Source organism: Pseudorca crassidens, chromosome 9 (assembly GCF_039906515.1).
Source record: "Pseudorca crassidens isolate mPseCra1 chromosome 9, mPseCra1.hap1, whole genome shotgun sequence".
NCBI lineage: Eukaryota > Metazoa > Chordata > Mammalia > Artiodactyla > Delphinidae > Pseudorca > Pseudorca crassidens.
In genome coordinates, this window is record NC_090304.1 from 87,756,681 (window position 1) to 87,774,077 (window position 17,397).

The 17,397-nt window shown below is 35.2% G+C and overlaps 1 protein-coding gene across 4 annotated transcripts in view; it reads right to left on the reverse strand.

The window, feature by feature from the left end:
* The window catches only part of RDX (radixin), a 102,303-nt gene that overhangs the window by 28,934 nt on the left and 55,972 nt on the right, over positions 1–17,397 (reverse strand). For all 4 annotated transcript variants that reach the window (XM_067750967.1, XM_067750966.1, XM_067750969.1 and 1 more), the window contains exons 11-14: positions 6,838–6,998; positions 5,093–5,185; positions 1,362–1,604; positions 253–413 (exon numbers count right to left, since the gene is read on the reverse strand). In XM_067750967.1, coding sequence (XP_067607068.1) covers positions 253–413; positions 1,362–1,604; positions 5,093–5,185; positions 6,838–6,998 — 658 coding nt within the window. The remainder of the gene's footprint in view (positions 1–252; positions 414–1,361; positions 1,605–5,092; positions 5,186–6,837; positions 6,999–17,397) is intronic.

Sequence of the window (17,397 nt, forward strand, 5' to 3'; positions counted from 1 at the left end):
GAAAAATGTGAAAAAGGAGGTGATGGAACACTGTTCTCCATTCCTTGGCCCAAAAGAAAAAGAAAACCAAGCATGATATCACACTGCCTTAATGTTGAAAAGCTCCCCTTAAATGTCTTTTAGCTACCACAGTCAAACTGGTTTAAGTGCTTTGGCAAGGTGAGATGCATTCCATCACATCTGCAAAGGCCTGCTTTTCTCTGTTGGTGGTTCAGCTTATGAAGAACATGTATGCAAAATAACAGCTCTCACATTGCTTCAAACTCATCAATACGTTGCTTTGTATTGCCTTGCCGAATCTGTCGCAGAGTCTTGTACTTATCACGGCCTGCTTTAACATTCTCAGCATGAAGAACATCATTTTGTGTTTTCTTGGTTTCATCTCTGGCTTGGGCTAATTCTGAACTTAATGCCTATGTTTAAAAAATAAAAAGTATGACCATTATTAACTTTTTTTTTAGATTTTAAAAACCTATGAAAGAGGTTTAAAGACACAAAATACAAATATAACAGATCTCTGACTTTTTAGTATATTAAAATTTCCACTGCGAAATCTTTTTCTTTAAAGTGTTTACGTTTGTTGTACTTTTAGTAGTGGTGGGGGGTAGTGGTTAGAGAGGAATACCCATGGTCTTTCATTTCTACACTCCGCAACCATGATGAGTTTGTGTATTATTCTAAATTTCCTTGAACTTTCTCATCTAATACTTGAAATGACTTACAAAAGGTTCAATATAGCTGTTATTGAATGTTACTGTAAGTTATAAATTCTATACCATGAGAGAAGTTTTCTCCAAAAGTCTTAATACATTTATTACAACTATCACCCCATTTTATTAATATTTAAAGATTTCATGAATTTAAAAATTAGAGAACTGATTCTATTAAGTTCTCTAATAGGTGTAACATTAAAATTTACTATTTTAATCTAATTATGTACATTTAATATACTGACCTTTTGCCATTACAAAATCTCAACAAAAAAAATCAGATTATGTAATGTCATACAGGTAGTCTATTAAATTATCATTTCTTTTTAATGTATACTGTTTAAAAAAGAAATTTGTTTTTTAAACAGTATTTTATGTTCTACTTTTAACATGGCTCAAGTTATAATTAAATAATAGCTTACTAATTAAGGCTTCATTACACAAGGCTAACAAACATCTGGTGACAGGGACATACAACAGAAAATATGAAATAACGTGACTGTAGGCCAAGTACTTACAAACCAATCACAAGGCCAGCTAGAGGTAAAGGCTTCCAAAAATCAAATGTTTCTTTTTTAATAAGTTTGTCTTAACAAATGGGGAAAATGCAAATTATATTTAAATGTGCATACAACTGCAAATTTTAAATACCTGGAGTTGTTTTTTAACACGCTCATTTTTTTGCATTTCTGTTATACGTTCCTCCTCACTTCTATGGTTCATTACCCCATCATTTGATAATTCAGCACTAGCCTCAGCATTATTCTCATCATGTTCATCATGTTCATTTTCTGTTGGAGGAATGACTGGTGGTGGTGGAGGTGGAGGAGGGGCAGACATCACAGTCTTTAACTCTTCTTTGGTCTTTTCCAAGTCTTCCTGGGCTGCAAAAGCCTGAACATAAAAAATAAGTTTATCAGCAAGTTACTTTGAAAATTGGTAATTAAAAGAATCAAGTTATCCTGGGACTTCCCTGGCGGTCCAGTGGTTAAGACTTCGCCTTCCAATACAGGGGGTGCGGGTTCAATCCCTGGTCAGGGAGCTAAGATCCCACATGCCTCGTGGCCAAAAAGCCAAAACAGAAGCAATATTGTAACAAATTCTATAAAGACTTTAAAAATGGTCCACATCAAAAAAAAAAAAAAATCAAGTTATTATCCTTTCTTTCTAATATAAACTATATTTCAGGGTAATGAAAACAGGCCCTATTGATAAAAGCTTATTACATGACAGAATTAAAGACACCACTGTGCAAAACCCTAATAAAATTATTAATTCTGGCAAGGATTATCAACTGTTGCTAAAATTGTTATACAAATAGTTGATGAGAAAACGGATATAAGTATAATGCCAAAGAATTCCACATCGAATAGATTACGTTTTAGCAACGATAAAATATAACCAGACAATGGAGGAAACAGACTGTTATTACTCTAGTCCAACGATCAATTAAAACAACTAATGGTGGGTTAATCAGATATTAAATGTCTTCTGATATAATATAACAGAAAGTATCCAACGTCACCAATTATCTGAGTAATTCTATTGTGCTTGTTTGTCTGGAAAAGTACTGCTTTACACTGTTGTCCTGGTGTAATTATTAACAACACCCCCTTTCACTCTCAAAAGTGTTCTAGTTTGGATGATAAATTATCTGAAAGTCTCACCTATGAGGCATCATAGCCAGAAATTTTTAACTTGAATCCTTCAAACTTTTAGGTTTATCTTCCAGCTTACAAGAAATATTGATGATAAAAAGACAAGCTGAATGACACCATAAGAAAGGAATTAGACAAATACAGGAGGAGGGACAATCTGTGGGTCCTTTTAATAAACCAATATCATAAAAAAAAGAACTGTCCTACTTTAAAAGAGACTTAGAGCAAACAGATGCAATGCAAAGTCCTACTCTGGACACTGGCCTGGCAAATTAGCTATAAAAGACTTTTTGGTTCAATTCTGAATATTGTCTGCCCAGAAATAAACCCACACATATATGGTTAATTAACTTACAACAAAGCAGCCAAGAATATAGGTTGGGGAAAGGACAGTCTCTGCAATAAGTGGTGCTAGGAAAACTAGAGAGCCACATGCAAAAGAATGAAAGAGCCAAGATATATATGGAAGCACCCTAAGTGTCCATCAATAGATGAACAGATTTAAAAAAGTGGTATAAATATTAATATATAGTAAAATACTATTCCACTATAAAAAAGGAATTTTTTTAAAGATTTTTTTTTTGATGTGGACCATTTTTAAAGTCTTTATTGAATATGTTACTACAATATTGCTTCTGCTTTTTTATGTTTTAGTTTTCTGGCCCCAAGGCATGCAGGACCTTAGCTCCCCAACCAGGGATTGAATCTGCACCTCCTGCATTGGAAGGCGAAGTCTTAACCACTGGACCACCGGAGAAGTCCCAGGAAATCTTGCCATTTGCAACAACATGGATGGACCTTGAGGGTATCATGCCAAGTGAAATAAGTCAGACAGAGAAAGACAAATTACCATATGATCTCGCTTATATATAGAATCTAAAAATCAACCAATCAACCAACCAAACAAACAAAAAAAACGAGCTTATGGATACAGAGAACAGACTGATGGTTACCAGAGGCATAAATGGAAGAGGAATTGGAGAAGGGAGTTAAAAAGTACAAACTCCCAGCTATAAAATAAATGAGTCATGGGGACATAATGTACAGCATACGGACTACAGTTAATAATACTATATTCTATATTTCAAAGTTGCTAAGAAAGTAAATCTGAAAAGTTTACATAGCAAGAAAAAAATTTCTGTAGCTATATATGGAGATGGATGTTAACTACACTTACTGTGATGATCGCTTCACAATAGATACAAATATTGAATCATCATGCTGTACACCTAAAAATACATTATATGTCAATTATATCTAAATGAAAAAATTTTGAATATAGTCTAATATTAGATGAGATGAAAACTGACTAAAACAGAACAATATGTACAGTATGATCTCACTCTGGACATATAAATGTGTATGTATACACATATGCAAATAGGAAAAGATCCTGGAAGGATATGCACTACAGTGTTAAAATAGTGATCCCAGTTAGCAAGAATGTGATTTTTCTTTTGCATGCATTTTCTAATTTCTACAATTCACAGGATGTGCCTCTGTGATATGTTATTTTTATAAGTTTATGTGTCCCTGACGTTCATAAATCATCCCTAAAAGGGAGCTATACAATTCTAATAAAGAAAGTAGTATTAACAAAAAAGTTAAGTGTTTTTCTTTTTGTAGAGTTCCATTGACATATACATATATACATAACTCTCAATACCAAAAACTTCCCTATGAAATCCGAAGTGCTACAAAGAAAATTTAAGAGGGAAACAAAACTGCTTTCTGTAATAAGTACATTTTGTCGGAGAAAAATCAGAGAACTATATACCTTTGAGTGTAAAAAATTGTTATTATTATAGTTCCATTTAAGAGTTAACATTAAAGTTTGAATTAAATTCTCATTATCTTATATTCCCTACCCCTCCAAATAAAGCCTAATTTTTCACTTTTATGCCATTTCAGACAACAGTGGTTTCATCTACTTAGGAACTCAGAAATCTCAGTATCATCTTCATTGCATTCTTCTAATTCAACTTTACATCCAATCATTTGGTTGCCATGCCCCTTTGAGTCTACCACAAAATGTCCTTCAATAATTCCTGTTCCTCTTTTTTCTCAATGCCACATCCTTAGTGTGAGTCATTAGCTCTTAAGTAATCCTGCCCACTATCCCAATCCATCCTTCATGCTGATTACTAAGCTGTTTTTATGAAACCATGCTTGATCATGTTACAATCCTGTTTTGAAATCTTCAGAGCCCAACGTCTACAGATATTTCTCAGCATCTTGCCTTAGCAGGGCATTTATTTAAAGCCTTTCACAACTTAATTCCCTCTCTAACTTTCTAGCCACAACTCTCAAAATTTCTGAAAACAGACCCTAAGTTTTGCTCACTTACTAGTTGACCTCAAATCTGTCATGTGCTTTTATACTTCTTATGCTCATTCAATTCCCTCGATCTGGAATGACTTCCTCTTCAGTCTCCATCTTTTCTACCCCCAAATTGAATGTATTATTCAAGAGCCGGCTTAAATTTATAAGGGTTTCCCCAACACCTGCCTCATTCCCTCAGAAATTAAATATTTCTTCTGTGTTCCCAAAGTACTTAGCTTATTATCACTAGATTAGTATTTACTACAGTACATACACATTCATACAGAGGTACCTCTCCCCCTCTAAATCATGACAGCAACTTATATTTATCTCTATAATTTCCACATATGGCGGGGTACAAAATAGATGTTCAATAATTTATAGTGATGAACAAATGATTACTTTGTGTTGCCACTCAGTAGCTTCCTCCTCCTTTTTTTTCTTGGCTTCTTCTAGAAGCGCAATCTTGGCAGTGAATTCGGCAAGTTCTGCTGCCTAAAATAAACAAAACAATTACAAATACTAAAAAGTAATATATTTTCAGTCATTTATATTAAGTCAAAAAAGCTTTAATGTACATGGACTGGTTTTTTTGGTCATGCCGTGCAGCTTCTGAGATCTTACTTCCCCGACCAGGGATCAAACCTGTGCCCCCTGCAGTGGAAGCTCAGAGTCCTAACCACTGGACCGCCAGGGAATTCCCACACGGACTGTGTTATATGTTTTTCATAGACAGTCTTCTGTTTAAAAAAAGGAACTATTTCTTTAAGAGCATAAATATCTTACTTGTACTAGGTATAATGAGCTAATGAGACAAAGTGAAAAAAATTTTATTATTCTATATACACGTAGTTATTCCTGTTTTCATAGCAGGAACCTAGGAGCTATTTTTAAACTTTCATCAATAAACTATCTCTTAGGGGCTTCCCTGGTGGCGCAGTGGTTGAGAGTCCGCCTGCCGATGCAGGGGACACGGGTTCGTGCCCCAGTCCGGGAAGATCCCACATGCCGCGGAGCAGCTGGGCCTGTGAGCCATGGCCGCTGAGCCTGCGCGTCCGGAGTCTGTGCTCCGCAACGGGAGAGGCCACAACAGTGAGAGGCCCGCGTACCACGCAAAAAATAAAATAAAATAAAATAAACTATCTGTTAAAGCCTACAGAAGGAAAAAGAATTCTATTTACATAACACTTTATAATTTAAACAGCACTTTCTTAATTCCCCAACAATACTATTAGGTGGTATTATTCCTTTTTTCAAAGGGAGCGATCTGAGGCTCAGAAAGACCCAAAGACACATAGCAAGTAAATGCCTAAACCAATATTTAAATCCCAAATCTTCTAGGTGTCATGCCTACTCCTCATTATTTGCAAGTCCATTAAATACACAAAAAACCCCAATCAATTATGATCTATCTTATAGTTAGCCTACGGTTATCTTATAGGGTTTAGAATATACGTAATTGTCAACTTATCTAAAGCAAAACATGCCAGTGGCTTAAACAAAATCTAAGCAAATCAGAATCTTTTGTTAGCAACAGGCTCCATGTATCTTTTATGGTTTTATTTTTAGGTTTCCTTTTAAAAGAAGAAATAATCATTTTAGGCTTATTTCCACACTTCGTTATTTCCACACTTGTCTCTTTGGTTTGCTTTCCAGAAGGTATAATATACTTAATTTTACAAAGGTGTTTTTTTAAGTTTCCATTATTTGAACTTATTTTATTGGCACTCATTAGCAAACAAAATTTTACTGTTGATTTTGGATCTATTACAACACACTTTTGGTAGTGGCTGCACAATACTGATCATTTATTTACTGTACTAAATACTGCAACCTCCAAATTGTCTATTTTTACACTGGTATTTCATTTGTCATGATGGGTATTCCTCTGAATACAGAAAATGGTCCATGTGGTCTATGGTTTTCATAATTCTTTGTTATTCTACTTACTGCTTTAAAATACATTCGAATAAAAAGATACAAGTTCCTTGCAGTGAGTGCACACATACCACAGTGCGGGGATTTGAAAACATAATTAACCAACACCTTTGTGCTCAGAGAATAAACACTCTGAAATTGCGGAACCGATTTCGTCCATGCTTTTGTCTGAATTTTTCTTTTCCCCTAACAGAACCCAGGTTCCCTACCAGCTGCTCCTGATTCTTCATCTGGTCGGCAGCCTGTTTTGCTATAGCAGATTTGGCCTCTTCAGCAGCTTGACGCTCCTTTTCAAGCCTTTCTGCTTCTTCTTTTGCTCGTTTTCGTTCCTGGTCCAGTTCTAGAGCTTTTCGAGTCTGTTCTTCTAGTTCTGTCAAATATATGTATCCCCCCAAAACAATGATTAATTCTAATTTTCTCATTATCAAAAGAAGTCAAAATAGTAGCAAGGAATCTAATCTGTACAGTTTCTTAAAATTAGCACATATGCAAATGAACATTACCTCGTTTTTAACTTGGCAAAAACCTAATAACTTTTAAAACTCTATTACACAATTCAAAAATGCAAAGAAATGAAAATTCTCTGTAATTCAAGTTATGTCATAAAGCTAGAAGCACATCCTTTATTTTATTTTTAAAAAAATACCCTCCATGGGCTTCCCTGGTGGTGCAGTGGTTGAGAGTCCGCCTGCCGATTCAGGGGACACAGGTTTGTGCCCCGATCCAGGAAGATCCCACATGCCGCAGAGCGGCTGGGCCCGTGAGCCATGGCCGCTGAGCCTCCGCGTCCGGAGCCTGTGCTCCGCAACGGGAGAGGCTACAACAGTGAGAAGCCCGCGTATCGCCAAAAAACCCCCAAAACTCTCCAAAAGGGAACCCTCCTACACTGCTGGTGGGACTGTAAGTTGGTACAGCCACTAAGGGGAACAGTATGGAGGTTCCTTAAAAAACTAAAAATAGAACTACTATATGACCCAGCAATCCCACTCCTGGGGATATACCCAAAGAAAACCATAATTCAAAAAGATACATTACCCTAATGTTCACTGCAGCACTATTTACAACAGCCAGGACATGGAAGCAACCTAAGTGTCCATTGACAGATGAATGGTAAAGATGTGATACCTATATACAATGGAATATACAATGGTACCTATATACTCAGCCATAAAAGAGAACAAAATAACGCCATTTGCAGCAACTGAGTGAAGTAAGTCAGACAGAGAAAGACAAATATCATATGATATTGCTTATATGTGGAATCTAAAAAAAGGTACAAATGAACTTATTTACAAAACAGAAGCAGAGTCACAGATGTAGAAAACAAACTTATGTTTACCAGGGTATTTGGGGGGGGGGGGCGAGGAGAAGGGATAAACTGGGAGATTGGGGCTGACACATACACAATACTATATATTAAATCGATAACTAATAAGAACCTGCTGTATAGCACAGGGACCTCTACTCAATACTCTGTAATGGCCTATATGGGAAAAGAATCTTAAAAAAAAAGGGGATATATGTATATGTATAACTGATTTGCTTTGCTGAACACCTGAAACTAATACAACATTGTAAATCAACTATACACCAATGAAAATTTTTTAAAAAACCTCTCTGAAGTTTTGACATAAACAAACTGCCATCTGTTTCAAAAGTCTATAAAATAACACACTTTAAAACTTAAATAAGTTTTTACTTACCTAAACTAAGTATTAGATAAGTAAACCCAAGACATTAAGACTTAATACTTACTGACTCAAATAGGAATTTTGATGTGAATTATATGAATTACTGAAAATTTTGAGTTATTAGTACATATCCATTCCTCAAGCATGAAGACAAGTAAGTAATATTTGGAGATAAATGAGGTGAATTTTAATCCATAAATGTACAGATCATAAAGTTAATTCTCTTTTCTTATTCTAATGAGTTGAGAAAGGAAAATATTACTAGCACAAAGCCAAAAGATTTGAAATCAATTTGAAAGTACTAATTTTAAGTATTATTCTGACAATCTTTGTTCAATAGCAAGGACATTTGTGACAGAAGACAAGAGAATATCATCTATTAAGATGGGTGCAATGTCCTACAAAGAATGACTCTCCCTTTCTGTATACTTTAGAAAAAAGGAAAAACTGAAAATCTGTATGTCAAAAGATTTGAAAGCTAACTGTAACGTACAAGTCACCTTACTGTTCTTCATTTTGTTGTTCTTGGTCAGAACTAATTTAAGTAACTGCAGTTAAGACTTGGGAGGTTTTGAGAAGACTGGGAAGAAAAATGACTTTAAACTCTAGATAAAATGTAAACTTCTACGCGACTATTTGGCTATAAAGATGAAAAGTGTATAATGAAGGATGTTACTGAAGCTAAATTCTAGGATTATTCATTTTAGTATATGTCTTCTAAAACTTGGACATCAGAGCTAGCCCATCTAACTTTTTTAATGATCATTCTTTCCATCTGGCTGACTAATACATAAAATAAAGCTCACAGAGTTCACAGCTGTATCCTCCTTCTAAACAAGCAAGCAAATAATAAGAAAAGTTTACAAATGAAAACGCCTTATTTTCTCTCATAATAAAAATTCTTTCTGTACTATGAGTCAATAAAGAAAAATAAGCCTGGGTTACAAAGTTAAATTTCAAAATACTCTTTATTTTCTAACAGTTTTTTGGTACTAAGTATTAATTTGAGGAATAGTAGACGGAGCAATGGTTGTTTTGTGGTATATTAAGAATTACACAAAACTCTAATTTTTTTTAATGTTGAAAATGTACTGAAAGCTTCAAATCTACTCTAGTCTCTAGTCTAGAAAGGAAGGTTTTGAAGTGCCATATATCCCACAATGATCTCTTTCTTTCCTCTCCAGTTAACTATGATTGGCAAACTATGGCTCAGTGACCAAACCCAACCCAATGCCGTATTTTTGTAAATAAAGTTTTACTGGAACACAATCTCATTTGTTTAGGTATTGCACATGACTGCTTTCATGCTGCAATGGGAGAGTTGATAGCTGTAACAGACCATGTAGCCTGCAAAGCCTGAAATATTTACTATCCAGCCTTTTAAGAAAAAGTTTGTGAACCCACAAATTAGAATATTTCAGGAGTTCCCTGGAGGTCCCGTGGTTAGAACTCAGGACTTTCACTGCTGTGGCCTTGGGTTGAATCCCTGGTCAGGGGAACTGAGACGGAACTAAGACCCCTCAAGGTCCGTGGCATGGCCAAAAAAAATATATACATTTCTATGAAACAAACATCCCTCCAGACCTTGGATCCAGTTAGAAGCCCTTGAGGAGAAGGATTAGATGAGAAATGTGAATAGTATCAATGTTTTGCCTATCTGGGTCAAAAAAAGCAAGAATCTACAATTTTTGAGGTCTGGCATGTGAGAAGAGAGTACGAAGGAAATCTGGCTTCTTTTAGAATCTCAGCTCTTTCAGGACAAAGGTGAAAGGTTACAAGAATAAATTGTTTCTCTCATTAACAGTACACAGTATATTGATGTAGATGGTTATGGAAGTTAATTAAGTGTAGACCAGGGAAGTTATTCTAAGTTCAAGCTAATAAAATTTGTGAAAGCTTCCCTTTCTCAATCAGGTTTGAACACAAGCATCACTTGATTTTGACAGGTCTAAGACTTGGCAAGCCAAATCAACTCTGACGTCACCCCCAAGGGCAAAGATTGGAAGCTATAAAAATTGTAACAGTATTAGTAAAAAATAATAATAATAAAAAAATATCTCAGAAGATTATAGATTTTTTTCTTCCTCTTTCCAGTCTAGGGCAATAGTTTATTTTTACCCTGGGAAAAGAACTAATACTATTACAAAAAAAAAAAAAAAAAGCAAATAAAAGTTCTATTATCAAAATTCTTAGAAATCATAGAATTAAGAATATGATTACAAATTACTTACTGAAAAAGCAATTTTAGAATACCTGTACTACATCTAAGCAATGGTAACTGAAAACAGCAAGGTGCAAAAGGATATATGTACCTTTTGTTTAAGAAAGAAGTGGAAGTGGAGAATTCTGAGCCAGATTAAAACCCTGTAAGGCCTCAGGCATTGAAAAATTATATCTAGTGCCTTAGTCCCAGCAATCAAACTAAAAACAATACAAAGTCATAAAAAGATATAAGGAAGGCCAAAAATGTTTTGCTTTTTCTAATGACCATTTTGGTACTTTTAAAAAACATTACTCAAAATGAAGATTTTAAAAATATATATTATACATATTTATTTATATAAAAATCTATATTTATATAAATGTACTTATTTACATAAATATATTTATATATTACTTTTTTTTCTGCCCCTGCTTGGCAGATGACAGAAACATGTGCGTAGACAGACTGCGTATTGGGTAATGCAGCCTGGGAGATGATTAGGAAATGGTCAATCCTACTTCTTTCTCTACAGTGTCCATATGCTGAAGAATTTACAGATCTGCCCAAGACAAATGTTCTTGGGGTTTTACACTAATGTAAGCCCATGGAAATCAAGCACAAGAGAGGGGCAGTTCATACGTATCTGAATAGAACCAGTTTATGAGTCTCATTCATGGCTATTCTTATTCTGTACCCATTTAGAGTCAAAGCACTTGGGCCACTGCTTATTTTCTTTATTTGATATATTCCCTCACTTCCATGTCTGCCTGTCCATTAAGTAAATAGCACATGTTTCTCATATGCCAGTGTTTCTCAAATGGTTTCTATCAGAATCTCCTGGATGACTTGTTAAACTAGATTGTTGGGTACCACCCCTACAGGTTCTGATTCAATAGATGTGGGATGGAACCAGAGAATTTACTTTTCTAACAAGTTTATAGGAGATCTTCTGGTTGCTGTTCCAGGCAGTACAATCTAATATGCCAATTTTCCACAGCCAAACAATTAGAAAATAATTGAGACAATAAATTAATTTTTAAATTCACTGAAGTAGGCACAAGGAAAAATTTTGTAAATGTAGGATACGTTCATTATGAAGGGATAACCAGAGTAATTGGGGTGGGTGGTCTTGCTTTTGAATAAAATCTGAGATTATTGCCAACAAAAAAAAGAGAAAGAAGTGGAAAGAAAAACATATCTTTGTGTGTATATCATGTATTTGCTTATTTTATATGCAAAAAAAACAGGTATATAATATTCCCAGAAGAGTGGAATAGAGGCAGAGCCTGTAGTATTCTATCAGGCTAAGAAGACAGAGATTTAGACTTTGGGGCTGCCAAAGCATCCAAGGCTTGAAAGGACAAGATCCTGAAAAGGAGTAAACAGAAAAGTCTCAAAATCTATGTGTACTTCCCCTCAAGACATTTGCCAACTCCTAAAATGCACACATACGGAAACAAGCAAAAGCAGCTGTAAGAGGGTAAAGAGGTGACCAGAGAGATTAACACTCTCTTGCAGCTTGGGAGTCAAAGGTTGGAGTTCAAGGCCCTCTAAGACAGAAGGGCCCCAGTAAATATGCAGTCTTCCAGATGACACCCCCAAAGGGCTAGACTAGCAATGGGAAAACCAGAAAGAGACCCATCGTTAACAAAGCCTGAAACCCAGCTCAACTCTATCCAGGTGATCTGCACATATTCTGACCATCAAAAGCAAATTAAATCCTCTCTAAAGGAAAATAACACCATCCAAAGTCTCTATAACTTTTCATATACAATGTTGGGCATTCAATCAAAATTACCAGGTGTACCAGACAGGACCAAATGAGCCCCTGACCCCCTCCCCCCACCCCAAAAAGGGAAAACAGACTATAGAATAGGCCCATAGATTATCCAGACATTGGAGTTTGCAAGCAAGGTCATTAAAATAACTATGATTGACACTGCTCATCTAGGAGAGGTGGAAAAAAAGCAAAGCATAGGGAAAGAATCAACGGCCAGAGGAACACTTACAATAACGTAGAAACAGATGTTCAGGGGTCCTTCAAACCCTCTGCAGAGATGCCAAGGGCCAGAGTCCCCTTTATAATTATAAAAGTTCAATTTATCAATCTTTTCCTTATGGTTATGAACACATTCTCTCCGTTACTACCTTCTAGAAACTTCATTCTACCTTTAACATTTAGGTTCACAATCCACAGGCCCTCTATAAAGAAAAACCAGCTAAAAATTCAGGAGCTCTTTGACAGGGACCCAAATACACTACTAATTTTATTTTAGCAAAACAGTAAGCCAGTGCACTAGAATCATGCATTGAAGGAAAAAAAAAAAAAGCCCCCTCCCCACCTCAAAAAAGATAAAACATTTCTAACCACCAAATAAACAGCAATACTGCAAATGTGAAGAGCATGTGAAGCTCCTCCTGTGGCTGAGAATGAAAGCTTAAAGGAAGAAAATCTGAAAAGACCAGACTTAGGCAGCGGTGGGAAACCCAACAGAAAAGCTGTATTATAAATGCCAACTTAGAAGATAAATCAGAGTTACAGAGCTTGTCATCACATTGAGAAACTGTTATCACATCCTCAATCCATAGAGGTTTGCAGCAAAGACATTTCAACAGCTGATCTTCCTCTCCTGGATTTTCCATCCCCAGAACTTCCTCTCCAGGAGCTCTCTATTAAGAAAAGGATTGTGAATAAGTAGAAAAGGAAGCTACCAGAGATGGGAAGAAAGGAAAAGTATAGTTAATACAGCAAACAAAGAGAAAACTACCAACCCAGGGATGATCCAGGAGGTGTATCACCTAGCAATACCATGGGAGGAGAGGGTTTATTCTGTGAAATATGCAGAATATTCAGTTTGTTGACTTAAATGGAGAAGTCCAGTCTTGGCAGATATTAAACTCTTCTGGAGACTTAGTTTGTCCTGTTATAAACTAAATGGCTCTCTGTATTAACTTTTTCAAGTAATTATTTTCCTTTTCTCAATTTCAGGATTATAATTTATGAAAATATATAATGTGTAACAATTAACAACTAATACCATAAAAGATAAAAGATAAAGTTAAGTAACATGGGAGCCCAAGAGTTGCCTTGTCTTTGAAACATGCTTCCTACCATTTTATTATATACCTATGACTTATTTATGACACATCAGTTAAAAATCTTTTTAGGTACAACTAGTAACTGAACACTGTGGCATTGGCAATAGGATAGACAAATAGATAAGTGGAACAGAAAAGAGTCTAGAAACAGATGCATACATATAGACTTCTGGATTTGTGACAAAGGTGATGCTATGTATGGTACAAAGTCTTTGCAATAAATGGGTCTGGGTCAGTTAGAAATACGTACGGGAAAAAACAAACCTTGACTCTTACAAAAATCACTTACATATGGACTGTGGACCTAAATGTGAAAGGTAAAACAAAGTTTCTAGGAGGTAGTAAACAATAATACATTCACAACCATAAGGAAAAAGAGTGATAAATGGAGATTAAAGTTAAGACTGTCTTTTCATTAAATGACACCATTAAGAGAGTAAAAAGGTAAACCACGGAGAGATGTTTTTACAATACATGTAAAGAACTACTACAGATCAATAAGAAAAAGAAGAAAATCCAATTTTTTTTTTTGAATGGGCAAAATAAGTGAAAAGGCACTTCACAGACAGCTATAAGCATTTGCTAAGGTGCTCAAAATCATCAGTCATCAAGAAAATGCACTGTACTCATTGTATTCACCAGAATGGCTAAACAAACAAAACAAAAAAGAAACCCTGATAATGAGTGGTGAATATAATGATGAAGATGTAGAGCAGTGGTAGGAATGAAATTTGATACAACCACTTTGGGAAACTGGTGGCTGTATCTACTATAGCTCTATACAGCTGTGATCCCTAAATTCCACTCCTAGATGTGTACATCCCACAAACTAGTAGGTATGTACACCAAGTGCTATGTTCAAGAATGCTCATAGCAGCCTTATTTTATAACAGCCCCAAACTTGAAATATTACAAATGTCCATCACCAGTAGAATGCATAAACTGAGGTAAATACATGCAATAGAATATTACACAACAATGTGAAAAAACAAACTACAGCTACCTGCATAAGTTTGAGCAAAAAGAAACCAAAAGTACACATAAATTCATTTCTATGTAGTTCAAACATAGGCAAGATGATTCTAAGGCATTACACTGAAAGCACAAGCAATAAAAGCCAAAATAAATAAATAAATTGGACTTCATCCAAATTTAAAACCAAATTTAACACCATCAACAAAGTGAAAAGATTACCCATGGAACAGGGGAAAATACTTGCATATCATATATCTGATATATGATAAGGGATTTACACACAAATATTAAAAAAAACTCTTATACATCAACAACAAAAAAAAAACATGATTGAAAAATAGGCAGAAAATTTGAAAATACATTTTTCCAAAGAAGATATGTAAATGGCCAATAAGGATATGGAAAGATACTCAACATCATTAGCCATTAGGAAAATGCAAATCAAAACCACAATGAGATACCACTTCGCACCCATTATCATGACTATAATCCAAAAGATAAAGATTAACAAGTGTTGGTGAGGATGTGGAGAAAACATGCCTTGCTGGTATGAATGTTAAATGACATATAATTGTTTTAGAAATCAGATGCATATGTCCTCAAAAAGTTAAACATATGACCCAGCAATTCCACTCCCAGGCTTATACCCAAAAGAAATGAAAACGTACAGATACACAATAACTTGTACACAAATGTTCATAGCAGCATATTCACAATGGCCAAACAGTGGAAACAACTGATGAAAAAGTAAAATGTAGCATTATACGCATAAAGTCCTTGATACATGCTAAAACGTGATGGACCCTGAAAACATTATGCTCAGCGCAAGTCACAACAGATCACATTTTGCATGACTGCATTTACATGAAATGTCCAGAAGGCAAGTCTATAGAGATAAAAAGTAAATTAGTAGCTGCCTAAGGCTGAGGGAGGGAGAATTGGGAATAACTGGGAGCGACTGCTAACAGGTATGGGACTTCTTTCTGGGGTGATGAAATTGTTCTAAAACTGTGATGGAGGCTGCACAACTATGCAAACATACTAAAAGCTATTAAATTGTACACTTCAAATGGCTGTGTGGTATGTAAGTTGTATCTCAACAGAGCTATTAGAAAAAAAGGTAAGACTAAACCTCATGATGATATAAATCAGAATGATATACATCTGGGGTGAAAAAATGACTGCAAAGGGACACAAGGTGGGGTTCCCTGAGGGCAGGTAATGTTCTCTATCCTGTTCTGGGTAGTTACAAAAATAAATTCACTTTGTAAAAATTCATTGAGCCTTACACCTAAGAGGTATGCACATTATTATACCTATGAAAAAATTTCAACAACAAAAAACTTTAATATAACTTTAAATATCAAAAAATCTCAAAAAGCTAAATTAGGGATTATTTACCTCCATTTTAGAAATTAGGAACATAAGGAAATCTAGAGGCTAAAATGACTTGCTTATGGTCATAAGTTAATGACAGAATTAAAGCTTGGCTCCTATTTGTAAACAATGCATACCTAAACCCCTCCTACTTACTATTACTACTTTTATCACATTATCCTGTTTATCTCCTTCACAGCACTTTGAACTACATAAGATGATTTTTATTATCTGTTAATTTTATTACTCTGTCTTTCCTCAATAAACTGTAAGCTACATGAGAGTAGGAAACTTATCTGTTCAATACTATATCCCCAATACCTAGAACAATGCCTAGAGCAGTACTGGGTGTACTTATTAAGTACTAGGTGTTTAACAAGTATCCAGAATGAATGAAATCACTATACCCCCAACTCTTTCCTGTGGTTTGTCTTTGTGAAGGTGGAAATTCACTTTGATATTTGTTGCAATAGTGACTAAATGCAAGTTTGGCTGTATTGTATCTCAAATATAGTCACCAATATATCTTAAAGATGGTTAAAAGAATGATAAAGGAAGCTAAATAATTTAACAATGATGAATTATGGCAATGCAAAATGTCAGAATGGTTGTATTTAATGATTTATGACATTTCAAATAATGACTTCAATAAAATTTTTTTCAAGAAAATGACAATAATGAAGTATGGAAGTTTCTTTTCACAAAAACTTATGGGTTTATCTACTAAATATCATGATTTAGATATGACCAGAGTTACTGCATTTGAATGAGAATTTAGCATAAATTACAAGACAACCATGCAGAGTTTAGGACAGCCTGGAAAAGCTGTATTATTAGAAAAACAAAACAAAACAAACTGGATGTCCTTTGCCTTAGGATGACTGATTTGAAACTGTCTTGACAGGCATGCTCTATATTCTTTCTTATGTTTTATCTTCCTTATATTTTTTGGTGCTTCTTTACTTGAGTACTTTTCTGTATGTAAATCATTAATATTTTTATTATACATCCTAAATAAATAAGATTGAAAGATTTAGTAAATAGCTATTCTCTAAGAAAATGTATTATGTAAATGAAAAAGTACTATCCTTCAATCTTCTCTTTAAAATCAGAGCACTATCATACATTTCTTTAAACTTTCCTTTTTTTAAAAGAAATTATTTTATTTATTTATTTTTGGCCGCATTGGGTCTTCGTTGCTACTCACGGGCTTTCTCTAGCTGCGTTGAGCGGGGGGCTACTCTTCGTTGCAGTGTGCGGGCTTCTCACTGCGGTGGCTTCTCTTGTTGCAGAGCACGGGCTCTAGGTACGTGGGCTTCAGTAGCTGCGGCACGCAGGCTCAGTAGTTGTGGCTCACGGGCTCTAGAGCACGGGCTCAGTAGTTGTGGTGCACGGGCTTAGTTGCTCCGTGGCATGCGGGATCT